The sequence below is a fragment of the Mastigoproctus giganteus genome, chromosome 7 (genome assembly GCF_048544385.1).
Source record: "Mastigoproctus giganteus isolate SK-2022 chromosome 7, ASM4854438v1, whole genome shotgun sequence".
Taxonomy (NCBI): domain Eukaryota; kingdom Metazoa; phylum Arthropoda; class Arachnida; order Uropygi; family Thelyphonidae; genus Mastigoproctus; species Mastigoproctus giganteus.
In genome coordinates this window covers 137,079,193-137,098,922 of record NC_143581.1, presented here as the reverse complement: position 1 = coordinate 137,098,922, position 19,730 = coordinate 137,079,193, and the positions used below count along the sequence as shown (strand labels likewise).

The 19,730-nt window shown below is 36.9% G+C and overlaps 1 protein-coding gene across 3 annotated transcripts in view; it reads right to left on the bottom strand.

Moving 5' to 3' along the window:
• Positions 1-19,730, bottom strand: part of LOC150083218 (uncharacterized) — a 637,655-nt gene that overhangs the window by 81,418 nt on the left and 536,507 nt on the right. For all 3 annotated transcript variants that reach the window (XM_090377919.1, XM_090377920.1, XM_090377921.1), the window contains exon 14: positions 3,198-3,336. In XM_090377919.1, the coding sequence (XP_090234045.1) occupies positions 3,198-3,336 (139 nt within the window). The remainder of the gene's footprint in view (positions 1-3,197; positions 3,337-19,730) is intronic.

The window sequence follows — 19,730 nt, the reverse complement described above, 5'->3', positions numbered from 1 at the left end:
AAAAAAAGGGTCCTGAAAATTTTTTCTTAGAATATTCCGCACAAATCTCTGCTTATATATAATTGCCTTTTTTCTGTTCCTCATTACAACTGAAAAGTAGCATTCTGAGTAAAGATTAGAATCTACTGCCATAATCTCAGATAGAGCTCTGAATTTCGAAATCTGTTTATTTGACCAGTACCCTTTCAGCAACAGTTTATTACACACCATAAATACAACAATGAAATACATTTCTGAAATGAATATTTCTTTCCACTTGAGAGGTGATCTGATTGAGGTGAATAAGGCCTTGAATGGTTTGACTCAATGCTAATGGGATTCTTCCTCCAGATTAATCAATTGAGGTGACATAAATTTAAATTGAGGAAAGCAATTATAGAATTATCTGTGCATCATATTTAAAAGTATATCCTGTTCTTTCTAAAATTTAATCAAACCACCCACTTATATGTAACTAGATGTCAGTTTTGTTCCCAACAGTCAGTTCAGTTCTCTGGCTGAAAGCAAATTTTCCATCTGGCCTGCATGCCATCCTTTCTAAATTTCAGTTTGTTTCCTTGTGTGCATTATCTCAGAAAGACTTAGAATACCGCACCATTAAGTTTACTTAATCCTTTAACACCTTAAACACTTCAATCAGCTCTTCTTGCAATTGCCTCACTTCCAAGCATTGCAATTTTCAGAACCAAAGTCTTTTGTGGTAAGAACACTCCTTTGTGTTCAATCTTGTTGCTCATCTCTGCACCCATTCTAAGAGACCCACATCTTTCTTAACTTGTTGGCAGGAATGAAGGGATTGTCCTTCCTCTAGTCATCTGGCATCATTTAGACCCCATGTTTTTCTTAATATCCTTTACCAAAGATTTCTCGTAATCTGCCTTTGCCTGCCTAATTTCCTTTGTGACTTGATTACAGAATAGCTTATATCTGCCATAGGCTTCTGTGTTGCCTGATAATTTATACGTATCCCATGCATTTTTCTTCTCTGCCACAAGTCTCATTAGTTTGTCTGCCATCCATTTAGGCCTAAACCTTGAACAGTATTCCTTAGTTGGGTCAAAAAGCCTAGTAACTTCCATGATTACTTCCTTGAATGTTTCCCATTTAGAATTTGCTGCTGGTAACATCATCAGTTGGTCCCACTGTATACAATATAAAACTGTCTGAGACCATGATAGTCACCTTTATATTGTATGAAGGTGACTGTTCTATTCTGGTTTTCTCGATTAGAAAACCAGAATAGGAAGGCAAAGGTCACCTCAGGAGTCAACTGCACAAGAAGTCCGGATCAAGGATAAACATCCTGGCACAATTGTATTGGCCAATGGAATTTAATCCCTCACCTATAAATTAACTGCTGGAAGGCCTCTTGCTTGTATGCACATCAGGTTTCTAGGAGCATCGACAAGCAGTCTGTCAGCAGGTAAAAATTTAATCTCTTTGTATTTACTTAACTAAATCTCTGGTTCTACTGTAACAATAATCCAAACTTAGAGTTGTTTATTTGCAAATCATAATTGTAATTGTAATATTCATAATATTGGTAATTGTAAGCGTAATATTGGTAATTGTAATTTTCATAATATTGGTAATTGTAAGCAAAATATTAATAATTATAATTGTATTACTGGTAACTGTATTCAAATTTGTAACCCTTTCTAATTTTGCTTCTTCAACAGTATGGTCTAATGATGGGCAGTAGTAAGTTACCTTATGTATAGTAGTTTAGGCAAATAGTTTAATAAACGATATTATTAATATCACGTGGTATAAGAATGGTAATATATTTAGTAATAATCTTAACAGAAAACAACCACATAACATCCTTCTCTAACTATATTAAAAAAAAGGGTCCTGAAAATTTTTTCTTAGAATATTCCGCACAAATCTCTGCTTATATATAATTGCCTTTTTTCTGTTCCTCATTACAACTGAAAAGTAGCATTCTGAGTAAAGATTAGAATCTACTGCCATAATCTCAGATAGAGCTCTGAATTTCGAAATCTGTTTATTTGACCAGTACCCTTTCAGCAACAGTTTATTACACACCATAAATACAACAATGAAATACATTTCTGAAATGAATATTTCTTTCCACTGTCCTGATGGGCATGAAACTTCAGTCACATTTTCAATTATGCTAATAGCATATTCTGAAAAAACAAGTAGATTTATTTAAGATCACTACACTCACCAGGAAACACCAATTTCCTAATTCCTAAATTACATCATCAAATTGATATATTTTAGAAATAGATTCATTCTTATTCCATTTCATTTTTTGTTTTTAGCTAATTCTTCTTTTGTAGGATGTCTGATTATTGACATATTGAAGTTCCTCATTGCTGCTAATCTCTATTTCACCAGACAAAATATTTCCAGAGCCATAGACTGATGCCTACGCATGATAAAACATTTTAGCAGGAATAAAACTGCTATTTGGCTGAGTTGCCCTCATGAATTGTTTATATGGTGCTTGGCAGTAATGCTTTATTTAGCTTGATCTTATATGATCACAGTGCACAGCCCACTGAATTTCAGGCCCATGTATTGTCAAGTGCAGGCTATTAGTGAATATGGTGCTTGAATATAATGAGCACAACATATTTATGCTGTGCTCAGTTATATTCAAGAAATTTATACTCAGAAAAATTGTAAACTCAGAAATTATATATTCAGAAATTTTATTTCTGAATTTATACGTTTGGTTTGTGTTTTCACATAAATTGTTATTGGAATATTCTATATTTTTTAAAATATAGAAAATACCTTATCTGAGAGATAAAGAATAAATGAATGTCTATATAACCTTCCCTTCCCACTAACCACTGGATGTTATTATGGCACAAAGATGCATTCAATGCACAATTCCATTTCACTTCTGTTCTAAAAACAAAAAAGAAAAAAATCTGTTTATATTCTGGGACAGTGAGGGTCAGAGGAGACAGCATTGTATTTAGCATTCATGTGGGCTAGACACACAATAATCTAAAAGGCCTATACAACTGTGCCCTTGCATTTGACTGCTTAGATATGTCAACGAACTTGTGGAAAATAAGTGTTCTCAAACACTTCTTCTTCTTCTTAATTTAAAAGAAAAATGCATTATATGCAAACATGTGATATTGAATTCACTTCAATACAAGATAAAAAGCATGTACATGGTATAAAGTGACATTGAATTAAATAATACATACTTTTCTTTCTTTTACTGTTTTGGTGGTGTCAGCGTAGTGAGGAAGTGGTTGTCCCAAAATATAGTGAGGTTCTATATCTAGACTTTCTAGCATGGACTGGTTTGTTAAAACAGCTGGAAATCTAGGAACTGACGAAGTCCTGTAGAAAATATAGGAATGATTATATATATATATATATATTTTTTTTTTTTTTTTGTGATAAAACTAATACTTTTAATTTGACACAATATCTATTTATCTTTATTACAAGATAGTTTTATACTTTAAGCAGTTCTTACTTTGGCCTCACTAAAATATACATATTTTTATATAAGTAACATGAACCAGATTTTTTTTAAGATTGGGACATACCTGAAACAATGAAAATAGTTACATAAATATGAGTCTGATTCTGAACAGTTACAGAGATATGGTTATTTTACTTTTGAAAAATGGCTATGGATTTTCAATGGGAGAAAATAATAAATAAGAATAATCATGTAGACACATACATAAACACACACCTAGTAAAAGTTTACCAGGTACATGTTTGCTTATTCTTATTCATTTTTTATCATTGAAAATTCCATAGCCATTTTCACCCTGTATATATATAAATACAGGGCATATTTTGCGTGTGTGTACAGTACATCCTGCTATAATGTGATATCTTAAAATGCACATTTGAAGTTATGTGCATATTTATTTGATACCTTGTCTACCATTACAAACAAATTACAAATACAAGTAAAAACTAATCTGCAATCAGGTCTGGTCACTAAGGGGGTTAGGAAAGCTAATGCACTTTATGAGAAGTCCTTGGATAAGAATGCAAAGAAAAGTAGCAATCAGTGCTTGGCTTAACTTAACACTAATAAAGATGGCACAACTACTGATGACCTCTTCTGGCTCCTGACAAAATAAATAAATATTTTACACCTTCATTCATGCATGAAGTTTTCAGAGATGGGAACACCAAGATGACATCAAGTTACAACTGAGAACTAAATGATTTTGTTATAACTGAGAAGAAAGTGGAAGAGAAACTGCTGAAGCTAAAAGTAAATAATGTGCCTGGGGCTGATGGAATCTATCCAGTTATATTAAAAACAGCATCAAAAGAGGAGAAAGTAAATCTTTAAACATAAGTATTAAGGCATCCTACGATTCAGGGCAGATCCCTATAAATTGGAGATGTGCAAATGTCTTCTGTATTCATAAAGGAGGATTAAAGGCAGAATAATCATTGACCTGTAAACTTGACAGCTCTATGATTATTCTGCCCGTAAAGGCAAGTAATCATAGACCGTAAACTTGACTTCTGTTCCAGGGAACATAATGGAGTAAGTTATCAAAATAATGAGGATTACCTTGACAGATGTGCAGTTATAAGACAATCACAGAAAAGAAAATTCCATTCACAGAAAATAATTTGAATATAAATGAAGAATATGCTAGTCGTATGGCAAACAAAGTAAGTGATGAACAGAAAGCTGGTATCATATATTAATCATACCATTGTGTCAGTGTTATGTTGTTCGTGTTGACTGAGTGACCTCTTAACCAACAGACTAGAGAAAAATCTTAATCTGACTTCCATCACAGTAAACTGGTATGTTTGGCATTAATTGGCACACATTGCACTCAGCATATTCAAATTTTGTATCCCCCACCCCCAATGCCTTAGAGGCCCTAAGTTTCTGATATCCCAATAATCCCAGCATTTGATGACTTCACTAGTACTTCAAATTCATCAAATTTATTTACTGCACTGCTAGCATGCCTGTTTTTGCTCTTAGTAACACAGCTCGTGTGTTTGCTTGGTCCTCAGTGAGGAGCACAGCAGGTCTTAATCCTCTATAACCTTAATCCCCTTGTTTACCCAGGCTACTACATGTCATAGAAGCAACATAGGAATTCATTTCACTCTTTGCAGCTGTTATTAAACTGTTGGTCTGTGTATTTTCCCCCAGGACAGCAGTTTCCTATCGCAGTACGCTATCACAGGACCAGATTTCACTTTTATCCAAAGGACTAAATTATAATTTACCACCTCGAAAACTACCTAAAAAACAATGCGTAATTGATATTGAATTTGGACTTCGTAATGTTCCACAAAAAGATTTATTTATTCAACATGTTAACCAAGCAGTGAATAACATAAAAGAAATGCGACTTCCTAAATTGAATACACATGACAGTTCAGCTTTACGAGAACTTCGGGGAAATAAGGACATTATTATACAGAAGGCAGTTAAAGGAGATACAGTGGTAATACAAGATAAACCTGATTATATTAATAAGTTAGATTCAGTTGTTTCAGATACCTCCACTTATCTTGAAGTAGACCCCGGCACTGTTTACCAATTTGGTCAATCAATACAATAAAATGTTAACCACGTATTGAAAAAACGACTACATTACTATGGCCCAGTTAAAGGAATTGAAGGCCAGAACATATAATATTCCTGCACTTTTCGGTCAGGTAAAATTACACAAGACTGGATTTTCTATTCGACCTATTTCCTACAGAAACTCAGCATTTTTCACCACACATGTATATAACATTATAAATGCCCTTTAGACAGGTAATACAATTTGGGATTAAGAACTATGATACATTATTTAATAATCTTAAAGACTGTAGACTTGGCGACAATGACAATTTATTCTCACTAGGTGTTACCTCGTTATATACGAATGTAAATGTTGAATACACATTAGATATTATTTTTAAATTACATTAAAGAAATTTTTCACTTAATTAAACTATTAGTTGAGGCCAACTATATCACCTTTCGAGACAAGGTGTACAAACAAATTTTTGGATTGCCAATGGGTTTGAGCCTGAGCAGCTTAATGTCATAGATCTATCTCTCAAGGATTGAGCATATACATTTGACACCTTTTCGACCCCGTATCACATACTGTGGGAGGTATTTAGACGATGTTCTAGTTATTACTGATAGTAGTACTATCCAAGATATTTCACATTCATTTAATAATATTCATTCTAGACTCAAAATTTACATTGGAAAGGGAGGATACAGATACGAAGTCATTAAACTTTCAAAATTTCACGCTTACTCAGGACTCAAATAAAATCCAATTTAGCATCTATCGAAAACCTACAAACACCGGTATGCCTCTACATTATAATAGCTATCACCTGTTCACCTACAAAAAATCGATTATCTTTAATCAATTTCTAAATGCTTATAAATATTCAATGATGGAATCTGCTTTGGGCTCAGAAATACAAATATTAACTAGCAGGTTCTTAAACAGGGGTTATCCCCTTGCCACAATAAACCGAATTAGGGTACAGACTAAGGATAGGATACAAAATACTACACCAACCAACAATAGTAATATCAAAAAATACTTTATTTCTGTCCCATATGTTGAACAGTGGCACAAATAGCTTAATAGATTCTTTAAAGATACTGAATTTAAAATTGTGGCCATGCCAATACGGAAATTACACACTATACTGAACAAGCGCTCGGTTCTTTCCGCGTTCGCAACACAAATTAATGATCTGGTATACAACATTTCTTGCGGTGACTACGCGATTTTCTCTGAATATTCGTGTAAATTAATATGAAGCCTCAGTTCATGCTTCTCGTTCAGCAGCATCAGAATTAGCCTTTCATGCCATTAATGAAAGACATACTTTTTTATTTAATGAGGCCAAGATACTTAATGTTCAATGTAATTATACGCAACTATTAATTGCAGAAACCGTAGAAATTAAATTACATGAGAATTCTGTTAATGTTCGGCGGCCATATTTGATCTCCAATGTGTGGACCTTTATGCGTATGCACGAAGACAAATAACCACTATTTAAGTTTCAGATTCAACTCTATTCGATAATTTTCATTCCTGTGATCACGACATACGGTCGAAAAGCATTATCAGCTTCAGGAAGGAAAATCGTTTTGAATATTTGTTAGATTCTTTTTAATTTTTAATTTTTTATTTTTTACTCTAATGTTAGTTTTCGATTTTTTCGTTTTAATTTCTGGAGAGTATCATATGGAAGTGTTCTATGTACTATATTTAGGTAAACTCCTCTTATTATTTTACAAATAAAAAATAATGACTATGCTGGGAAACGTTCTATCCCAAAAGCCTTACACAACCTCTCCAGAACTAAACTGATTGGCAATGCCCTCATGTAATCCTCCTCCTATTGTGCCTGGAAAAATTTCAGATAATATTAAATTAATCCTAATGCACAGCTTTTCTCATTATTGAACCATACCTGTCAAGTAAATCGTCAGATTGGCTATCCTTAACATCATAGTGGCACCATGTACAACAATATCACCTTTTGAACCAAATTTAAAAGATAACTGCTCTACAACATCATTAACTTTTGCCCCTGGCAGAAATACCCTAGTCGTAGTATACCTATTCATTTTTGCACAATATATTTCCTGCTTCCCTGAAAGTACTATCACTGGCAATAACTACTTCCTGTGGGAACAACTTTTTGACTTGGATATGTTGTCTGTTGCATGAGTTTAGCTGGACAGCTGAGTGCTTCATGGTTTTAATTTCTTTGAGTGCATCAGCCCTTTCAACCATCAAACTTCTCATTAGTCTATGAGAATGTTGAATTCTTGCTTAATCTCCTTGCTATGAAACACACAAAGTCATCCATTTTGGCAGTATCATGTCTCACTACAGTTGAGCTTCCAAAGAGTAACAAGTAGCAAACATTATATAAACCCCTCAATTCATAGGAAAACTGCCCTTGGCAATACTACTCTATGTTAGAGCAACCCTGCTATTTTGAGTTCTTTGCTTTGTTGCTCTAGTTTGAAGCATTATTTTAGCTTAAATTAAGAAAAAAAAAAAAAAAACCATACACTAAACTGAGAGATACACAGGGAGAATAATAATGTTACACTATTCCAAAATTATTAGTATTAATAGTGGCAAATGATGCAATTAAGCTTATATACAGCAACAACAACAAAAAAAAAAAAAAAAAAAAAAAAGCATTCCAATCTTACCTGTCAATTCCCTCTAATAGATTATATACTTCTTTCTTTAATTTATTCAAACTATGCACTTTTATAACACCAGATGAATCTGTTGGCTGAAAGAAAACTTTTATATATCTACCCTTCAACTGTCACTTCCTCAATTTGGATTTAGGCCCCCAAGAGGAAAGATTTCATCAGCATTTAGCTTACTCAATCTATTCAAAACTTTACACACCTCAATCAGATCTCCCCATAGATGCCTAGTCTCCAGATACTGCAATTGGCAGAAATGAAGGCTTTCCTGGTAAGAGTGCTACTTTGTTCTTTCAATAATCTCATAGTTCTTCTCTGCAACCATTGCAACAGATTCACATCTTTCCTAAATTGAGGCTTTCAGACCTGTATACAGTACTCAAGATGGCCTAACCGCTGCCTTATACAATAACACAATCATCTCCTTATGCTGGCAAAAGGAGATGACCTAAGTGCAGTACTTAACACTTGTCAATGTCATACTTTAACTGCCACTTCTTAGCCCATCTGCCTAATTTTTCTAGATCTTGCAGAAGTACAACCTGATTACTGTCATTAACTACCCAGCCAGCTTTCATATCATCTGCAAAGTTAGACTTTAGGCCGGATGCGTCTTCATCAGTATCATTAATAAACTTAGAAAAGAACAATGAGCCGAGCATTGAACTCTGGGCAACTCCACTAATAAAATTAGCCTTAGAAGAGCAGAGCCCATTGATAACAACTCTGTCTTCTTCCACTCAACCATCTGTTTATCCATACCATTAACTCGACCTTAATGCTACAGAGCTTAAATTTGTATACCAGTGTTTTATTTTATTTTATTTTATTTTATTATGTAAACCCCAAACATGAGAGGTATTAGAACCTATATTACTTAGTAATGTGCTTGGGTTGGAGGTTGAGAAGACAAAAGAAGATATTTGTTGACAATGGACTTGAGCTTCTGTAGACTGTAATTTTCAGGAACTATGTATGAAGGAAGGTTGTTCCAGAAAACGGCAGTTGAATGAATAAACGAGGAAGATGAAATGTTGGATCCCTGAGTTTGAAGTTGGACAGTAAATGGATGTTGGCTGGTGGCGGCACGTGTTCGGACTGTTTTGAAAGAGAGAACGGGAATTATAGAAACTAAATCAGAAGAACAGTGCCCATGGAAGTATTTGTAGAAGAGACATGCAGCAGAAAGAGTATGTCTATGAGACAGCGAGTGGAGAGACTCTGTTAGAGATGAATCATTAATTAACCTAACTGCCCTCTTCTGAATGGAATCAAGAAGCCTGAAAGAGGTTTTGGGGGCACCACCCAGATGTGGGAACAATATTCCATGGCAGGGCGGATTGCGATTTATACAACGTTAGCAACTGTTTGGAAGAAAAGTAACGCCAAGAGCAAAAGAGAAAACCAAGTTGTTTTGATGCAGAGGAAGCAATATTTGTAATGTGCTTGTGCCAAGAGAGATTAGAAGTCAGGGTAATCCCCAAAAAGAGATATATCATTTTGCCTAGAAATAGGAGTGTCACTAAAGATAAGCATAGGAGCAGAAGAATACTTTTTGCGAGATATAAGACAAAACTGAGTTTTAGAAGGGTTGAAATCAACTAAGTTGCCTTTGTCCCACTGGAGTATTACCTGAAGATCGGCATTTACGGAATTGGTAGCAAATTTTCGAGAAGTTGAAGCTGATTGAGCAGGACAAGGTTTCTCAAAATGGAAAGTGGAATGCAATGTGCTATCATCGGCAAAACTATGGATAGGATTTCCAGTCAATGGAAGAAGGTCATTAATATACAAGAGGAAAAGAGTGGGGGAAAGAACTGAACCTTGGAGGACACCAGCATTAGTGGAGAAGTTAGAAGACAGAGTGCCATCTACCATTACCCTCAGTGAGCGATCAGAGGGAAAACTGGATAACCAATTACTAAAAACAGTTGGCAAATCATAAGATGGAAACTTGTTTAGAAGATCTTTATGCCAAACATGATCGAAAGCCTTTGAGATGTCAAGAGCAACTACTTGTGTTTCACCGAACCTTTCCATTGAATTAGTCCATAAATGGATAACATACTTCAGAATATCACCAGTGGATCTACACTGATGGAATCCATACTGGCGACGGAAAGTTTCTAGGCAGTTTAAGAGTTGGCAGTTAATTGATTTCTCCATTACTTTAGAAAGAGTAGAAGTAATTGCAATAGGACGATAATTGGATGGGAAGGATTTGTCACCCTTTTTAGGAACTGGCTGGATACGAGTAAATTTCCAAACAGAAGGAAAAACACCTTTGGAATAAGAAAGTGAAAAAAGGCAGCAAAGAATAGGAGTAAGTTCAGGAGTACAGGTTTTGAGAACAAGTGGAGAAATACCATCGGGACCTGGAGCTTTCTTAGCATAAAGATTCATCAAAATCCTTCTGACATCCTTTTGACGGAAGACCACAGCAGGCATTGAATGGAGCGTGTTAGGAATGGTGGGAGGTGTTTTACCAAGATCATTAATACATCAGTTGGAAGAAAAATGGGATGCTAGCAGGTCAGTTTTATCCTTGGCTGAAGTGACAACAGAACCATCAGGTTTAGACAGAGGTGGGAGCAGAGATGGGCAAAAGTTGCGGCTAATAGCTTTGGCAAGAGACCAGAATGCTCAGCTACCATTAGGGCAAGAAACAAGTTTTCTACTCTTAGCCTGTTCAAACTCTAGTTTGAACTGATTAATAACTGCTTTACAATTGTTGCGAGCTTTAGTGTAGGCAGAAAATGAAACTGGAGAATTAGAAACAAGCCAATTACGGTATGCAACATTCTTCTCTTGAAGCCTTAGCACATTTATTGTGCTAAGGCTTTATAACAGCCTTAGCACATTTATTGGAAAACCAAGGTTTAGATAAAGGACAAGATTTTAAAGTGGAGTGTAGGATTCCATTCCTACAAGAATAATTTCACTGACACGAACTGAGCAAATGTTGACATGAGAAGTTTTGAAACAGTAATCTGACCAAGGAAAAGAAGAAAAGAAATTTCGCAGGTCATCCCATTTTGCATTCCTGTAATGCCAAACAACACGAGGTTTGGAATAGCCACGAGATAAAGGTTCCATTGGAGAAGAGACAATCACCAAGTTGTGATCTGAAGTGCCTAAAGGACCTCTCACTTCGACCCTGTACTTAGAAGGGTTATTTGTGAGAAAAAGATCAAGCGTACTGGATGTATGATTAGGATTGTCCAGTACTCTTGTAGGTAAATGAGCAATCTGTGCAAGGTCACTAGTAATTGCAAAAGCCTCAGCATTTCGACCAGCTGGGTCGGTGTGACTAGAAAATGGAAGCCAGCTGGAGTTGTGAACATTAAAATCACCAAAGAAAATGACCTCACTGTTAGGAAAGTTGGACTGGACAAAGTCAAGTTGCAAAGAGAGGAAGTCAAAGAGCTCCAAGTAATTAGTGGAGTTGGGAGAACGGTAGACACAACAGATGAATTTGACACAATGAGGTAGAGGGATTTTAAGCCAGAGAAGATCAAAGAGAGGAGATTCCAAATTGCCAATTCTCTGACAGGGAATTTCAGAACGGACATATCCACAAGTACCACATTTGAGGCGAAAGGAATCATACAGCGAATAATTTGGGCATCTGAGATGAGCAGTAGTTGAATCAACCGATAACTGAGATTCTGTCAGAAAAAGTACAAGGGGTTTGGCAGACTGCAAGTGGAAATGGACATTGTTGAGATTAGAATTGAGACCACGTATATTTGTGAAATGATTTAGGAAATGTTTGGGAGGTTTAGATCTTTTCGCAAATAAGTTTACTCTATTAGTTTGACAATTCATGATGTATTCAATAGTAAGAAAAAGTGGGTGGGACATGCTGTATGAAGTAATGAAATTTTTGGATATGGCATACACATGGTTAGAATATACTCAGATCCTTGACATAACGTGGCCTTGACAATGCTGCCTACATACACACTACTCGGACTCCTTCCAGTCACTATCTGGCAGAGTAGAGGTTGCAAGATTATACACTGGTTGATCCAGAAGCCTCCTAGAGAGTTACCAATAGGTTTGGTCCGGGGTACTTACTAGCGGCCGGCTTGCAAACGCCGTTTTAGAGCTGTACCCTCGAAATGTAAGGAATATTGGATCTCGCCACGATGTTCATCATAACCTCAAAAGTCATCAATCATACTGAATGATGGAAGAGATAGGTTTTACATGAAACAGTATCAAATACTTTTTTGAAATCTACGTATATGAATGTCAAAATTTATTTTTGCATCTAATTCCTTTGTTATTGCATTATAGTGCCCAATCAGATTCATCAGAGAAGATCACCATTTAAAAATCCATGTTGTATAATTGCATTCTTGTCTGGATGGTCCAGTATGCAGTAGTAGTGGCACATACTATGCTATATAAAATTGGTATATAGTAGTAGTAGTGGCATATGATGCAAGAAAGCAAGTGTATGAGCTTATGCGGCATCAGCCAAAAAAAAAAAAAAAAAAAAAAAAATCACACCATTCCCTCCAAATGCCTGTCCAGTTCCTCCTTAAATTTATTCAACCTATCAACTTCCACAACGACAGATGGAAGTTTGTTCCAGCAATTAAACACGCGGTGGCTAAAGGCAAATTTTCGCACATCTATTCTACATCTGTCCTTTCTTAATTTGAATTTATGCACCCTTAGGTTCGTAATCTGAACAAGTGGAAGGATCCGATCAGAATTCAGCGTGCTCAACCCATTCAAGGCCTTATACACCTCAATCAGATCATTGCACAGGTGCCTAGTCTCCAGCCACTGCAATTTGCAGAACTTAAGCCTCTCTTGGTAAGAGGATCCCTTCATTCCCCTCACCAATCTTGTTGCCCCTCTCTGTACACATTCAAGTAAATCTACATCCTTCCTAAAATGAGGCCTAAAGACCTGTACGCAGTACTCAAGGCATGGCCTGACCATTGCCTTATACAGAGGGACAATCACCTCCCTCTCCCTGCCAGCAAAATTCCTATACATCATTGACAAAACCCCATGACCTGCCCTGGCAGCCTGTCTGCATTGCTCAGAAAATTTCATATCAGACTGCACAATTACTCCCAGGTCTTTTTCATTTTCTACCACCTTAAGTGTGGTACCACACAGCTGGTACATTTCTCTGGGGGTTACTTCTACCCATATGCAGTACTTTGCATTTGTCAAGGTTAAACTTCAGTTGTCACTTTGTAGCCCATCTGCCCAAATTATCTAGATCCTGTTGAAGCACACTGTCATTAACAACCCTGCCAACCTTTGTATCATCTGCAAACTTCAACATTAAGCCTGATATACCTTCATCAATATCATTGATAAATATACAAAACAACAGTGGACCCAACACCGAACTGTGTGGGACTCCACTAATAACATTAGTCCACAAAGAGCAGCACCCATTGATTACCACTCTCTGTCTTCTCCCACTGTATAAGATGTATCATGTTATACAGTTACGTTAATAAAATCATGTTTGTATTATTATAAATTTATAGTTTACAGCCTTAATAAAATACCTCTAATATTAATTATTCTCCTTTGGAATTATATAAAGGAATATTATATAGCAATGAACAATGGTGGCAGAATGTCCTTTACCTCCACTATAATTTTAAGCAACTTCCAAGGCCAAGAAAGAAACCATTTCAACTACTTTATTAGATAAACACAAATAATAACTGTACTAATAATTTTAAACCAAAGGATAACATATAATATTTATGTAATAAAAATGCTTGGTTAACAGCCTTTAAAAATGGTTCTTACTGAGCAGTTAGCAAGTGCCTTCTGTATGAGGTCTCAAAATATATTGTAGCAACCACAAGATGTCTTAATAGTATTACTTTTCCACACATCTTATTATTAATCATTTTTATGGCATCTTCCCATCCTCCTTGACAGTGAATACTTTTTTACAAATAGTAAGTTCATTTAATATTTTGTATATAATTAATGATTTTTAAACAAGTTTCTGAAAAAACAGAATAACTATATTTGTCATCCACATGTAACTAATCAGAAAAAAATTAAACATTGAATGTCAAAGTCTACAAAACCTTCAGTCATGAAGAAACTGAAATTTTTTTATGTTGAGAGTGACTCTGTAGTCATTTGTTTCTTTTCATTCAATTAGTTCACTTTCACAAGAGAAATTATAAAAATTAATTTTTCTTTCTCTCCTATGAAAATATTTCTCCTCCCACCCAATGATTTACAAAATGTGGAATGTCCTCCTAAGAATGAGAGGGCATTGCACATTTTGCAAATCACTGTTGTAAAAAAAGATGCATTTAGAGCAAAATCTGAATAATTGTTATTTATTAAAAAATGTGATTTACAGGGCATTTTAAAATGTGACAATAACAAACAGAAATTTGAATCTATATAATCGATATAATTGATTAAAATTTGATTTTAGCTTAAATTTTAGTTCTCCAATTTGATTTTAGCTAAAATTTGAAAAAATTTACTCTGTAAAAAATTTCAGATTTCCAAAATTTCATTACTCAGAATTGGGGTAGTGGGGCCTCTTGCAAAAAAAGCTGGACAGATTGACTATGGTACCCAAGAAGCATATAATGTTACCCATTTACTCCATCCTGTTTTTCATGCAGAGTGAGCTGGTCCACCTAATGTAATGCCCAGATTATGGTATATAATACAGGTAGTTGTCGACTTTATGAGTTAATTTATTCCTAGTGCACACTTGTAAAGCAAGAATTTATTTTCCCATAGACATAAGGTTAAAAATAAGGGTTATGTTCTCAACAATGAAATTAGTTAGCTAATTAGTTTGTGTATGATTGATTTATTGAAAGAAATGAAAATTTAGCCTGTAAAATCAAGCAAATTATAATAATAGAGAAATTATTTATGACTTACAAATGTCAAAGAATGTTTATTCTTAATCATCATCGATTATTGGCTTGGCACTCATTGGCTTGTTGCACAACGAACTGTCTTCTTCAGAAATGCTTCAAGAGGTATTTGTTTCCAAGATAATCTTCTCTTTTAATTATAAATTTCATGACTGCATGCATAAGCATTTTTGGCACACACAAATTGCAACTAACACGATTCGTGTGGAGTAACAAGTTTACGAAACTTAAAATAAAAGGAATGAAGAGAAGATTCTGAAAATTTATTTATGTTCTTTATAAGAATGAATATTTCAGTAAAGTGGAAACACATTTCACCATAATAACGTGAAAAACCACACAATTCCAGCTAACGGTATTTTCGAAAATGCAAGAAGATCGAGTTTACTACGTTATAATTGCTTGTAGTAACAGAAAAGCCCAATAAACCGGAAAATGTAAATTATTTTTATTGTTTTATGGTCGTGACCTCCAGAAATGTACTTTAGAAAAATATCACAAAGGCATTTAAAATTGATTCTTATAACGGGAACATATGATAACGATGAAAGTGTAGTGCATTTTAATGATTTGAATTGGTAACTAATACAATTTACAAACCATGCTCATGACTTTTTATATGGCCTTAAGGTAACGCTTGTGACCTTAAGGCCATATAAAAGGCCATATTCACATTATGATATTTTAATGATACAATGGTGCTGGAACTGATTAATATTGTAAAGCGGGATACACTGTATTGTATAGCTACACACGTGGTTTGGAATGTGGTATTTATGAATGTTTAACATTCACTTTTTGCAATTAATGTTCATATTTTCAATTTTTTTGATACTTGATACGTGGGAAAAAAAACTCATACACCCGGGAACTCGTAAAGCGAGAACTGCCTGTATATAACAAAAGTTTTTCCGAAGACACAAAGACTGTACATTTGTTCATGATGGTACCTATTGCTAACTTTGTCCTTTTCGATTTCTTTGGATGCTAATGGTATGAATAACACAGATGCCTTAATCCTTGGAATATTGAAGTAAGGGACCATTCTTATAATTTTCAACTGCTCAAGACATTTTATAATTGAGTGTGTCAAAAAACTTTGCAGAGTGGTGTTGTTGTCGTGGTCATGTTCAATGACTTTGATAATAAATGTAAATGGTATTGTGTAGTTCAAACTTCCTCCAACAGATGGTGGCGGCACAGAGATTGTCCATTAGGCTTACAGGTTTGTTAGTGGCATTAACCCCAAGGGCTCACATCTGGTGAATATGGGCTTGGCACATCCCAGCCCAGGGGAAGAAGGGCAACAAGAAAAAAGGCAACCACTCTTGAAAACACCAAACTTGGTGGTTCTCAGACCGACAACCCTGGAAAATGCTGAAAATGTCCAATCCAGCGAAGAACTGAAGGTTAAATTTATGAAAGAGATGAAAGATGACTTGAGGACTACTAGAATTAAAACAATAAGAAAAACAAGAAGCACGGGACTAATAATAGAAACAGAAAATAAGGAAGATATACAGGCAATAATGGAAAACCCAAAACTTGTCAAGTTAGGGCTAACAGCGGAGCCGCCAAAAAAGCGTGGGCCTTCAATTATAATATTTAATGTAGACCAAGACGTAACGCCTGAACAACTAGCAACTGAAATTGTCACCAGAAATTTAAGGAATTTAGCCCTGGAAGAACAAAAAAAATGCACGGTAACACCAAGGTATTCAACCGGTACCAGATCGGGAACCAATAGGAACTGGGTAGTTGAACTAGACCCATCTGCATGGCAACAGCTGAAGAACTGCAACAGAATATATATAGAATGGGGATCCCACCGGTTCCGGGAGCATGCAGCGGTGCCGAAATGCTTTCGGTGCTGCAAGTTCGGACACACAACCCACACCTGTACTCAGACAACGCCTACTTGCGGCCATTGCTCTGGCAAGGGCCATGAGTACAAAACTTGCCCAAACAGGGAACAGGATCCAACCTGTGCCAATTGTAAAGCAGCCAAAATGGAATACACACATTCGATCAGAGATCCAAACTGCCCGGTCTATATCAAAGCAAAGGGTCAATACCAAAAGAGAACCGACTATGGAGACAAACAATAAGAAATATAATACATCCAAAATAGAGATCATCCAACAAAATGCGCAAAAAGCCAGAGCAGTGGCAGAACAGCTAAGGATAAAAGCTGACGAAATCAATGCGGACATTCTCATACTCCAGGAGCCGTACACCCACTCTAAACGGGTGTGTGGATACCCAATCACATATAAGATAGTACACGATGAGGAAGATACCCCTTGGGCGGCGGTAGTGGTACGCAACCCAGACTACACAGTCACGAAAGTTAAACAACTATGCTCATCATGGGCAGCTTGTGCCCACGTATTGACGCCACTAGGCCAGTTCTACATAGTGGCACTGTACTGTAGACCAGGGGAGGACATTACCCCAGCTACACAATACCTTCCAGTTTTGGTAGACTTGCTCCCAGACGAGAAAATAATCATAGGGGGAGATGTCAATTGCCGATCCCCCACCTGGCACAGCCTGACTCCGGACAGAAGCGGAACTCGGAACGGGCAAATACTAGACGAATATCTTTCTAACTCCTCGATCACGGTACTAAATCGGCCACACCAACTGCCCACGTTCTGTAACACACTGTGGGAGGCCACGATCGATGTCACGCTGTCCACTAGGAACGTCGCAGGCTATATTAAGGATTGGCTTGTTCGGGATTCGTGGACAACGTCCGATCACAGAGTGATTACCTATCAGATAGCAAGGTCACTTGACAGAGCCCCAATATCCAAGCAAATACAGAGCCGATATGCCATCCGCAAAGCAAATTGGGAACGTTTTAAGGAAATCCTAATACCAGCAACGGCCCAACATCTAACTGAGACAAATCAGCTCGAGGAACCCAATGAAACCCAAACTAAAGTAACCAAGATAATAACAGAAGCCAGCAACGCAGCAATAAAAAGAAGAAGCCCGATCCGGGGGGCTGTCCCGTGGTGGACCCTGGAAATTCAACAGCTCAGACGGGAAACAATTACAAGAAGAAAAAATTCCAGCGGGCAAGGCGTACATGGCCGGCCCATGAGGTTGAAGCTTTAAGGGAAAGATATAGAGAAGCCAGAAACAGCTACACAAATGTGATCGTCAAGAGCAAACGCAAGGCCTGGGAGACCTTTGTAAGCACAACAGGGAACACCGAACCCTGGGGTGTGGTATACAAGATAGTGACGAATAAACTTCCCAGGGGGGAAGTCATTTCAACCACCCAGACATACCACCACGTGGCAACAATCTATAAGCAATATATTGGATGCCATCTTCCCGAAACCAATAGAGCCATCACTGCCAGAGCAACTTATCATCTGTCAAGATAATGAAGTTTACTCAACAGACACTCAGGAGCCACCCTTCACACGGGATGAACTACAACAAATGGCAACCACGATAAGAAATAATAAATGTCCGGGCCTGGACTACTTAGAACCAGAAATTATTAAGAAGACCGTGGAGATCGTTCCAGACCTCCTCTTACACCTATATAACAGCTGCTTGGCTAAAGGCATCTTCCCCAAAAAATGGAAGACAGCAAAGGTAAAATTAATCGCCAAAAATTCGAACAAACCACTCCATCTGCCAAACTCCTATCGGCCAATAGCCCTACTGCCGGTTGCAAGCAAACTGCTTGAAAGACTACTCTGTACAAGGATAAATCAGCATTACCAGGCAGCGAAACTCACAGAGACATCGCAATACGGATTCAAGAAGGGTTCGTCTACTGTGGAAGCCTTGCGTAGCCTATCGGAATCAGCAGCAAACTGCAATAATAAATATCTTCTAGCCATCTCTGTTGACTTCGCTGGGGCATTCGACACCATTTGGTGGCCGAGCGTACTGGCAAGACTAAGGCTGGCACATGTGCCGATCAACTTATATTCCATAATTAGGTCTTATCTCTCCGAGAGACGCATCATTGTGGAAGCACCTTATGGTAGAGTGAATCGTGATGTCCACAGAGGCTGTCCCCAGGGTTCTATTCTGGGGCCGCTCCTGTGGAATATGGTTTTGGATGGGTTCTTGGCTTTGCACCTTGGTGATGTGCGCTCCCAGGCCTTTGCTGATGATTTGGTCCTCACCATTGCTGCAGATCGCCGGGCCCAGCTAGAGGAAAAGGCCAATCAGGCAATGCTGATATTGCAAAACTGGACCAGAACCCACTGCCTGACGATATCAACAACAAAGACGTCCTCCGTCCTGCTAAAAGGCAAGCTTGATATACGTAGACCGCCACAAATAAAGGTGGGACCTACCACAATAAAATTAGTGACCCAGTTAAAATATTTAGGAGTTATACTGGATGGTAATCTTACTTTTAAACACCATCTAACTTATATCAGAGCCAAAATCAAAAGATACTCTGGATTGGTGGCTAGGATCGTCAAGCGGGACTGGGGGTTAAACCAACGCACCCTGTCATTGTTTTATAAAACAACCTTCCTACCGATCATCACTTACGCCTCAGCAATATGGTTTTCCAAAACAGGAACTGTAGTAAACCGACGCATCCTTGATGCAACGCAGAGAACAAT